Source organism: Pyxicephalus adspersus, chromosome 2 (assembly GCF_032062135.1).
Source record: "Pyxicephalus adspersus chromosome 2, UCB_Pads_2.0, whole genome shotgun sequence".
Classification (NCBI taxonomy): domain Eukaryota; kingdom Metazoa; phylum Chordata; class Amphibia; order Anura; family Pyxicephalidae; genus Pyxicephalus; species Pyxicephalus adspersus.
In genome coordinates, this window is record NC_092859.1 from 112,905,004 (window position 1) to 112,916,753 (window position 11,750).

Below are 11,750 nucleotides of genomic sequence, written 5' to 3' on the forward strand. Positions count from 1 at the left end.
TTTTTTTTTTTTTACGTTCTTACAGAGAAAAAGGAAGAAGAAATTGTCAAAGTCAGTTAATGGCCTTCCTAATTTCCTGGAGAAGTTTTAGCCGGTGGTGTAGATGGACCAAGAATCTGATAACAGGCAGCTTGAGCAAGTTATTTTTAGATTATCAGATGACCAAATGCTTACACTTTTCATTATCCAAGTATTACCGGTATTTTGTACATTCAGCCAAACACAACTTCAACAATCTGTTTTTTCCAGTAGAAATATTCAGAATCGTTTGGACTATGATTAATGGATCCCAGGCTGGGGTTCGACTGTCTAGAAGAAGAGCACTGTAGTTATGATTTGGCATGAATTGTAGACAGCACACCTGCAGCGTTAGGAACAGTCAATCTGCTGGAGCAGAGATTACACATGGTCCTTATGCTATGTAGCCACAGTGAGATCGATACAAGCATATTGTTTACAAAGAACAAGGCAGAAGCAGGATGTCAAGAATAGCATCCATGTAAAAAAAATAAAAATAAAAAATAAGTTAAATATTTTAAAACAAATTGAAGAACATCTTTAAGTTCTCTTTGAATAAAAGTCATGACAGCCAGCAAAGGCAAGAACTTAAAACAAATGATTTAGGTGCTGGTCAAGTAAATTGTGAAAGGATCGAAGGCCACAGATATGGAGTAAGGTCCAGTCATCCAGATCTTGTTAGCAGCGGGCTTCCAGGGAGAGCCCCTTATGTATCACAGAACTCCATAAGCAATACAGAGGAGCATGTGGCTTCTTTATTTTAACCTCTCAATAAGCCCCTGTGACAGTCCAAGTTGCAGAAGCTGATTGGTAGGAAGGTGGGCAAGCTGGGGAAAATGTTTTAGTAAGTTCTCCCAACACAGTTCTAAGAGGCTGGGGACCACAAGCCAGATTTTAAACAAGGATCCAGTCCTCTTGTTTTGTTGGATGTTAACTACACCTCCATGGATATACATACAGCCAGCCTAAAACAAAACAAAAAAAAGTGAGAAGAGAGGAAAATAGAGGAGGGCAAATGAAAAGAAAGAGGAAAGGAGAGTGGGAGAGAAAGAAAGAAGGAGAAACTTACTGGGGTAACTGCTGCACAGTGGAAGTACGCTGGTTCAGGCATCATGGCAGGAAGCTTTGTCCACTGAAATGTCAACAAGTTTAGCTTCCAAAGATCCCCCAAGATCACCTCTCCATTGTATCCACCACATATAAACACTTCTAAAAAGGAAAAACACAGTTTGTTATATATTAAGTGAATTTATCAGTAACTATGCATATTGCATTTTTTTTTTTTAAACAAGGATATTTCACCAGAAATGTAGAAATAAAAGAATTTCTTCAAAGTCAAAAAGTCAGATTGCATTAACCTGCAATCCATGTCTGTGTTTGTAACGTAATTTATATTTACTAGTAATTGGAATAAAATGGTCTGATGACAGATTCTCTTTAGAACTCATTACTGCCAGGTTGGTTCGATTGCCTTCCTGTAGCTACTGACCTGGTGTAACACCAAAACTTACCATGTTTTATTTGGACACAACTATGACATCTTCTGGCAGCTGGAAAACCTGGAAAACCACAGCAGAAAAACACTATTAAAAATGCATTGGTAACATCACAAGTTGACGCAGTATTAAGGAACACAAGTATACCAGACATGAACTGGATGCCACTATGAAAACCTATTTGAAAATGCTGGTTGTTCGGCCAACATAGAGAGCTTCTTGTTTCAATACAAATAGTCAGAAGACATGTATGCATGTTAAGCGAGTCAGTTCTCACCTGCAATACTTGCTGCACATCATTGACTTTAAAAGTATATAAGAAAAGGTCTGCAAGTATTTTCACAAGGAATAGACAGTGATGTCAGCCTCTTGTTTTTCTAATACTAGATTTCCTTTAAAGTTGCACAATTATGTCAGATTTTACAAAAGATTGCCCATTTGTATCCTCTCTCACTAATCAACTTAAACAATAGTAACATGGTGTACTTTAAGTGAGAAACAAACTGCTCATTAACTGCTCTCAATTTAGGCATTGTATAAATGTTTAATAATTTGGGACCACACTTATTAGAGGTGGCATAATGAAAAAGTGTGGTTTCTAGTGCTTTGAAAAGCCTCTGCTTTTAACTGGATACGTTGAACCTATTTATGTGGGCAGTACAAGTGTTGGTAACCAAAGACAGACACTGACCCTTAAAAATAGATGTCACCACTGCCAATGCTGCTGACTTGCCCTATGGCAAAAGTATTGGTCTGGTTTAGTGCCATGTGGCAAAGATAGGGGACTTGTTCAATTGAAAGGTCCACTGACTTTGTGTCTAGTACATTTGTAAAACAAAGTGATGCAAAAAAAAGCCTACCTAGATTTTCATGCGGTTTGGTTGGAATTTCTTCCCATGTATTCGCTTCAAAGTTATAAGCATGAATCTTTTTTGATTGGAATATTTAACAAAAAAAAAAAAAGAAGAAGGATAGGTTAGTATGGGATGTACCAATTAAAAAAAAATTCTACACATTAAAGTAAAGTTTAATCAATGAGCAGTTATTGTCAAAAAAGGTTTTGAAAGTATTTCCCTACCCCTATGCAGTTTCTCCAAGCATTTATCTTTGTTGGTATACACAGCTCATGGCATATCCGTCACATGTTAAGAAGAAAGCTGAGAACTGCGACAGATGCAACCCACCACTGGAAGATGATTGCAACAGTGGATGGATTTCCCACAGGTATCAAGGCAGCACTGACTCAGAGGTAGCCTTACTGAGAATGTATGCAATGGGGGGACCCAATCCAAGTGAATGATTCTTCACCTGGGCACTCCTGTCCTGTAGGTAAAATCAGTTCACTTAAGTGCTGGGACACTGCAGCTTCTTACCCTGATTGCTTAAAACAATGTGCAATACGTGCCTAACACAAATCCTCAGAATAAATAAATAAAAAGCATTTTTTTAAGAAATAAAGCAGGATGCATGAAAGACTTTTTTAAATAGTCATTAAGTGTTTGTCTGCTCTACTGAAGGGGAGCATACAGATGCATACATAAAGCCTTACTATAACTCAGTTCAGGTGTAGAGCTACCCCCTTTAACACAACTTGAAATACAGTAATGGTATCAGTGAACAAGACCTGTTATTTGACTCAATCTGTTTTTAATTGACTGTGCAAAAAGTGAAATAAAAACAAAACTAAAAACATCCCTTACATGTAGCCATGAGAGCTCATACAGAGATTCAACTTATATTTAACAGATAAAAAAAGATAAATAAAGTTACCTTATCTAATGAATATGCAGTCCAAGATGTGCCACCGCCTAGTACATAGATTCTTTGACTATCATGTGCTATTTCATGTCTGTACCTAATAAAAACAACGCATGTCATGGCCAGGGACAACTGATCATGCACATAAAACAAATAAATCTCTACTGCTGTTGTAATAAACTTTTAATACACACATAACATAGAACTTGCAGCCAAATACCTTTCTTCTGGCAGGTCACATGGTGGGTTGTTTGGTTTCAGCTGAACCCACTCTCTAGTGGAAAGGTCCAACCTGTGTAGATCTGTACTGTAGATATAACCAGTTGTTCCTCCAAATACATACAGAAAACCATTAATAATTGCCATCGCCTGAAAAAGATAAACATTGACTGTTTTTAAAAAGGCATTTTTTTAGCAACATCTTGATCATACTTTTGGAAAAACAGATTGGCAAACCAAGTTAGCATGCAACTCCTTTTTTAGCTTGATTTTACCATTACGTACTGCAGTAATTAGTGGATTTCAGAAACTGTTCAGCCACTGAACTTTTCACATGCAACCATATTGCTAGGTCTGGAAGGTGTCCACTGGTCCATCAGTGGAGAACTCAGGCAGGGCCAAGAAGCTTGGAAGTGCAGTGCAGAGGCAGTTTTGGCAGATACCATAAAATCAAGAGCACATTGGATTACTACCAAATAAAAAGGTACTTTCCTGTACTTTATTTAAAGATGCAGATGTAGCAGAGATGAACAGGATTCTTTTTTTTGTTTTGCCCAGCCATTTAAGCTCTTGCACAGTGACTGCCGCAATGATATTTAAAACCTGGCTGAGGGAAGGAGGTGCTAACCCAAGATTTGATGATACATGGCCCCGTCCATTGTCCCTTCGATGCAGTGAAGGTGTCCTGTAACAATGTGTCCTCTTCCATGTTTAAAGGTGGAGATGGTGTTCTTGGGGTCATAAGCAGCATTTCTTCTCCTCCAAACACAGCCAGTTGAGTTGATGCCCAAGAGCTCAATTTTGGTCTTATCTAACCACAACACTTTCACCCAGTTCTCCTCTGGATCATTCAAATGTTCACTGGCAAACTGCAGACGGGCCTGTACATGTGCTGTCTTGAGCTCTGCAAGATTTCAGGCCTTAACGGCGCAGTGTGTTACCAATTGTTTTCCTGGTGACTATGGTCCCAGCTGCCATGAGATCATTGACAAGTTCCCCTGGTATAGTTCTGGGCTGCTTCGTCACCGTTCACATTATCATTGCAACTCCACGAGAGGAGATCTTGTATGGAGCCCCAGACCGAGGGAGAATGGCAGTTAATTTGTGTTTCTTCCATTTGCAAATTATCACAACAACTGTTGTCACCTTCTCAACAGGCTGCTGGCAATAGTCTTGTAGCCCAGTCCAGCCTTGTGTAGGTCTACAATCTTGTCCCTGACATCCTTAGACAGCTCTTTGGCCTTGGTGGCTAGTTTGGAATCTGATTGATGGTTTCTGTGGACAGGTGTCTTATACAGGTACTGTAACAAGCTTGGATTAGGAGCCCTTCCTTTACAGAGGGTGCTCCTAATCTCAGCTCATTACATGCATACAGTAAAGACACCAGGGAGCCTGAAATCTTGCTGGTTGATAGGGGATCAAATAAGTATTTCACTCATTACAATGCACATCAAGCTCTGACTTTTGAGCACTGGGTTTTTGAGGGTTCTTTTGTTGTTATTCTGTCTCTCACAGCTACAATAAACCTACCATTACAATTATAGACTGGTCCCCTGCTGATTTTGTACGTTTGCCCTCTGACAAAGAAAAGACCAAATACTTCTTTCCCTCAACTGTACATGTGCCTGAACATAGGATTGTAATCTGCAGGGAGAACAGAAGATGGCTACATTCTACATACTGCAGAGACAAGAAGACCTAGTGTAGTCACCTTCACACAGAAGTGTCAGCGTAGCAATAAATTAGATGGGACAATACTACATTAGCTAGATTGAAGGGTAAGTTATATTACATACAGCATTTTACAAAAAAGTTCAACTATTTACCCTTCCCCAATACTCACATGACATTGATGCAAGTTCTCTTGGCATATAGCCATCTGTACCCATTTGATGCCATGTCCCTGTTGCAAAATGGTATCGCCAAAGCTCTCTGAAAAGAGGGTAGTCTTCATTCTCTGGCCCACCCGATTCATCATAATCAGGATTATAACCACCAAACACATACAAATTAGTATTATCTGCTACACATCGGTGTCCGCTTCTTGCTGGGGGTGACCTCCGCCCTAAAAAACACAAGTAGAAGACAGGTGAGCAGTTGTACAATTATATGAATAACCTGTAATGTGTTTTAAATGAATAATTATGTATTTTCATTGGTAAGCTGTATACACTTTATTTAGAATATGCTATCAATACTTTTTGCAGCATCATATGCCTAATTTATCATTGTTTTTCTGTCTATATGTCATACATTGGTTTTCTTGTTTATGTACAGTGTTTCATACATATACCAGGGCTGCAAATTGCCGATTTAATGATGTGCTAAGTAATTTTTATATATAATGTGCCAATTTTTAAATTAGTGCATCATGTATAAAGCACTATACAGGTGTCGGAGGATTGTTGCTGAAAACGATCTTTTGTTTCAAGTGACAGATGAATGAATGAGCGCTGTACACACAGCATTGTTTTGTTTTATAAGGAGGGGATAACAAGCGTTCGTCGTTCATTTCCAACGATAAAAATTGGAAGTGTGTACGCAGCTTTAGACAAGAGACACGTGTGTCTGACAATGCTAAAATGGAAAGATGATGCAAACTGCAAGTTTTACTAAAAACAATCAGCTGGGGTTACGCTATTGTTTGGTGAGTATTGCTATATGTTACTGTATGTCTGATTTATCAACAAAAGATAAAACCTGTCTGGATTATCGTTATCAATAATCAAGTTTAGCTTTCTTCCCCCCAACATTTACATTTAATAACTATTTATATAAATTGACCTATTTTCTCATAAATGTAGTTATTTAAAAAGGCCACAAAATGTTCTTATATAAATATATAAAACATCATATAAATATATAAAACAGCAATTATAACTCATAGTCATGGACTGTAAAAGCAGAAGGGAAGTATTCATCTATACAGTAATCTCCTAGAGGGCATCTAAAAATAACCGGGATCAACATGCAGCTGCAATTTTCTATAAAGCTGTCAGCACGGAGAACAGGTTTTTTTTTATTTTTTTTTTTATTTTTTTTAAACAGACCAACTTGTGTCTGCAGGCATATCCAGTGAAATACCAACCAGGGTAGATCAGGGTACAAGACTGCTTCTCCTTCCCTAGCTTCGCCGGCACATAAAATCACACATACCCACGATCTCTCATTCTGATGTTACTAGTCAGTTTTCATCTCATGCTAAAAGGCCAATGACTTCTGTGCTAATATAGACAATTAAGCAATCATTACTGGTAATATACCAGTTTATATACTTCAAAACAGAAATACATGGGCTACTATTGCTGACCTAAAATTGTTTTTTTGTATCTTTTGTTTAAAGATGAACATACTAATCCAAAAAACAAGCAAGTAGCATTAGTGACATTAGATCTCCCAATTAGCACACCCATTCTAGGTCAGTGACAGTATATGTTCAACTGAAAGGGGTTTACTCGACAGCCAAGCTAAAACAACTGTAGAATGAAGTTTCAACAATTCCAAAGTCACATCCAAAATGTGTTGTACATACATTTCTAAAAAATCCTAATACATTATAAAAGGATAATAAATGTATAAAAATAAGTTCCATGGAGTACAAACCCAAAAACAAGTTTTCACATTATATTACCCTTCAATAAATAAAGGCTGAAAGAGTAATATGGGAAAAAAATGAAAATGAATTAGTAAAAATGTGGCCTGGACACAAACCTGAACATTGATTCCACATGGACACAAGCCATGCAGTTAAGGTAAATGCTGTTTAAATTCAGTAACACTATACAGATAAGGAAACCTCTGCCTGGCCTTACAGAAGATGAACGTTGTAACAAGAACTTCTTGCGAAGCTGCTCACAGTCAAAGATAACCCTGAAAAAGTTTACATTAAACTAGTAATTTTCTGTTCAACCAATTGATTAATTCCCTAATGAACTCATGCCGACTGTGTAGCAAGTGTGATTGGTAAAAAGTCTAAAATTTGTGCAGCTAGGCCATAAAGAAGTCTACAGAGCCACACACAGTTTAATAACTCAACCTGGATGAAACATAACTTATCCCCCCCAAACATACATATTTCTAACTGTTAATAACACTGGTATTCATCCCTACACATTGTCTAGGCTTCACCTTCAATTCTTCCCTCTTCTTCATCCCCTACATTAAGAAAATTTTCAGGTATTTTCACTTGCGCACAATCTCCACTTCCTTATACACTCATATCTCTTGTCTGGACTACTGTAACATCCTCCTCTCTGGTATTCCACTAACTCGACTCTCTCCTCTACAATCTATTATAAATGTTACAGCCAGACTCATCCATCCTTCCCTCCGCTCCTCTTCTGCTGCATCTCTTTGTAGTTCTCTTCATTAGCTTCCATTTTACCTTAGAATCATAGTCAAGCTCCTGTGCTTTACCTTCGAATCCTTCCACAGTTCTTGTCCCATTTACCTTTCTGACCTCTCTTACCTCCCCCTGCCGCTCTCTCTCTTCTGTCTTTTGAAATCCTCACTCCTTCCCACCACTACATATCTCCCCTCCTATTGTGTGACTCTTCCCCCACCTCCTAGATTGTAAGCTCTTCGGGGCAGGGTACTCTCCTCCTGTATCACTGTCTGTATCCGTCTGTCATTTGCAACCCCTATTTAATTTACAGCACTGCATATAATGTTGGCGCTATGTAAGTAACGCAAAAAGGCAATCTCTTTCTGAATATTGCTACCATACAAGTCAGATGGACTCTTTGGGGAACGGAGTAATTTAGCTACAATGGTGGTTGAATAAATCTGTACCTTTATCCGTCAGTGTTGCTGCATCTATACGTATACTTAAAACATAAATAGTGTAAATATGACTTTACTTAAGACCTGTTTCGCCTGATCCCCTGACAAGACACACAAGCTTCATTGCAGCTTTGCCTTGAAAGACTGGTAGGGAATTGAGGTCAATGATTTTGGTGGTCACATGAGGCAAATTTGAAAGGAAGCAGCTGGAAAAAAAATATGCAAATCTTTTTGTGTAATGTCATCCTTTATGGTAGTTTTCCACCACTAAGTATTTTATTGAGGAATGCAAATACTTTGGACCGATAGCTTTTATCGCCCAACATGTTAATAAAGATGAAAGCTTTTGACATGCAATAAGGCTTCTTTGCCAGGAATTATACATTGACAGAATACTTGATGCAAAAACATATGTACAAAGCATAGCAAAGTAACCCAACAGATTTTGAAAACTTGCATTTTTTTGGACAGGCTGTGAAATCCGGTACTGGGGTGCTACATATCCAACAGTATTATGACATATTCCTTTTTGTAGAAATGGCTTTTGCACAGGGAGTTTAAAAACAAAAGCATGCATCCGCAATATGATTTTATAATATTATTTTGATATGATATTCCACTGATAGGAAGGAGAGGTCTTTGAAATGCAGTTTTTAGAGCATTCTCTTATCTAACTATAACACATTTCTTTGAAAAAGTATATGGCAAAATAGGTGAATTTAACAACAAACTAATTCACCATTCACTCTACCTAATCCGGGAAAGTTTTATTGAATGAAAAATAAATTTACTAACTGTAAAACGTTATTAAATGCACAATGTATAATAAAACTAAATAGTTAGTCAGGTTGAGAGAGGTCCATCAATTCCATCCACTAGGGAAATAAAAAAAACTCCCAGATATAAAACCCTATAAGACATAGTTGATCTAGAGGAAGGCAAAAAAACCCTGGTACAATTTTCTCCAACAGGGCAAAAAAAATGCCTTCCTGATTCCATGAGGCAAACTGATGTTCCCTGGATCAACAGTCTCTGTAATCTTTCTTTAAAGCCTTAATACCCAGTTATATTCTGTGCTTCTAGTAAAGCAATCTATAGTAGTTGCTGAAAATACTTCCTGAGGGAGCCGATTCCACATTTTCACAGCCCTTACAGTGAAGAATTCCTTCCTTATCCGTAGCTTAAACTTCTTTTCCTCCAGATGCAGAGTGCCCTCTTGTTCTTTGTAACAATCCTAAAGAGAATAATTTAGGAGAGAGTTCTCTATATGGACCATTTATATATTTATACAGGATGATCATATCCCCCCTTATACGTCTCTTCTCAAGGGAGAATAGATTCAGTTCAGCTAATCTCTCCCCATAGCTGAGCTCCTCCATTCCTTTTATTAGTTTAGTTGCCCTTCTCTGCACTCTCTCCAATTCCACAATGTCATTTTTGTGAACTGGTGCCCAAAACTGGACTGCATATTCCAGATGTGGTCTGATCAATGCTTTGTACAGGGGCAGGATTATGTCTCCATCTCTGCAGTCTATTCCTCTTTTAATACAAGAAAGTATATAGAACAAATTAAGCTATTAAAACATTTTATTTTCTGTATTTATACAAAGTCAAAAGATTCTGTATCTATCCCTACCTCAAAATTCTTCCAACATTTATACAGTCACACACACAGCAGGGAAAGTCTAATAGAGACCATGGATCCCACTAATACATTCTGCAGTTTTAGGACACACATTCAAATTCCTTGGTTTTAGTTGGAATTAGGGCTAACCACTTAGTTATTACCTCCTCATTAAACATATGTCAAGAAACCCAACAGATTATATAACTGATCCTCACTATCTAAAGAAGGCTTGATTTTTTAAAACTTAAACCGAAAAAAAACAAACAAAACTTACAGTTATTACAGTTACTCAGTCCAACAGAGAAAGCATACGATTCTACTTTGTTCATGCTTGTTAACACACAACAGAAAGCAAAATGCACCAAAACCAGATAGAAGACTTTACATGATTCAGAAAATTGTTAATGTTCTAGGAAGGAAGAAAGGAACATACAGGCAGAAGTAATGCAACAAGACACCAAATCTGCAATTTTCTTTCTGAAAGACAGACTTACTAAAAAGTAAATGGCAGTAAGTGTCAAGTTTGTAAAATGTCAGGCAAGGGTAAATACACAGCCTGTCACATTATCTTTTTACTCTTTTCTATTCTATTCTATTAGTACAATTGTCCATAATTTGTACATAGTTCAAAGTCTGATAAGAAAATGGTAGTTATTCTCTTACATATTACAAACTACACTATGCTTTGCGGGTTACAGTAGAAGAATTAGATTCATATTAAAAATCTATACAATTATAACACTAACACACACACCTTTGAACCCTTAATAATATTTGAGACTACTTAAGCAAAGTCAGCATAAAACACACACAAAAGCTAGAAACAGAACACAAAACAGCAGCCAGAAGGACAGAATGATATTAAAACACCAGACAAACAAATGAACTATGTGCATGGCTGGTAATCATCACCCACCTTCTCTTAAAAACCTGCTAGGAATCCTGATGCTGGGACAGGACTGAGTGAAGAGTCGCCTAACGGGGAACCAGCGTACCTTCTTCTTAGAGCCTGTTACCACAATTACCAGCAATGAGTCAGACATACACAACACAGGGCATCAACAGACAGCAACATGAGCAGCAATAAGGAGCTGGGCAAACACTGACCACCTAACTAGTACCTTATGGAAATTGCAGACACAGTCAGGGTAATGTCAGACACACATTGCCCAACTTGCTAACAATGGGACTTTCACAATCAATAACATTTTGTATGGTTTGACAGATAAAGAAAATAACTAATAACTTCATCCATTAGGAGGATGGGGGAGTTATATACTAGGACAAAAGCTAAATGCTTGTAAAATCTATTAGCAGACATGTTTTGGGTTTACTCTCTATAGATACCTGCTAAAATTTAATCATTTACTAAATGATACATACCCACACAAACCCCAAACAATGAATGGCCAGTGAATGGACTAAATATGAAAATACACAGTATATATTTACCAAGATGGTTCTGGAAATTTCCACATGTGCACACACATACAGAGTGATGACAAATCAGTATAAACATCTTCAGGAATTTTGGTCAAATCATTTGCAAGGTTCAGTGTTTGCTAAATGGTAAGTAACATGTCGAAAAATGTATTCAGACAAACTACTTGTCATTTTCAGACTTTTTTTTATCTTCTGATCGCAGACCCATAAAGTTTAGCCTTTTCAGTGCATCAAACAGAGACATGAGCACATTCACTGAACACTTCCCAGAAATAACTCCAAATGAAGATAACCAAATCTTTGCCCCAAAAGTGAAATTATAGTGAATGTATCAAATACATTAGAGAACATGATCAGCATTATAAAAATATCTTTAACATAAACCAATCCCTTATTTCCAGATTTTT

The 11,750-nt window shown here is 37.4% G+C and overlaps 1 protein-coding gene across 1 annotated transcript in view; it reads right to left on the bottom strand.

The window, feature by feature from the left end:
- Window positions 1-11,750, bottom strand: part of KLHDC10 (kelch domain containing 10) — a gene marked incomplete in the record, with an annotated part of 23,832 nt that overhangs the window by 1,358 nt on the left and 10,724 nt on the right. The window contains 8 exon segments of the mRNA XM_072399065.1: window positions 1-983; window positions 1,088-1,227; window positions 1,530-1,577; window positions 2,375-2,441; window positions 3,285-3,369; window positions 3,493-3,680; window positions 5,318-5,556; window positions 10,817-10,909. Coding sequence (XP_072255166.1) covers window positions 774-983; window positions 1,088-1,227; window positions 1,530-1,577; window positions 2,375-2,441; window positions 3,285-3,369; window positions 3,493-3,680; window positions 5,318-5,556; window positions 10,817-10,909 — 1,070 coding nt within the window.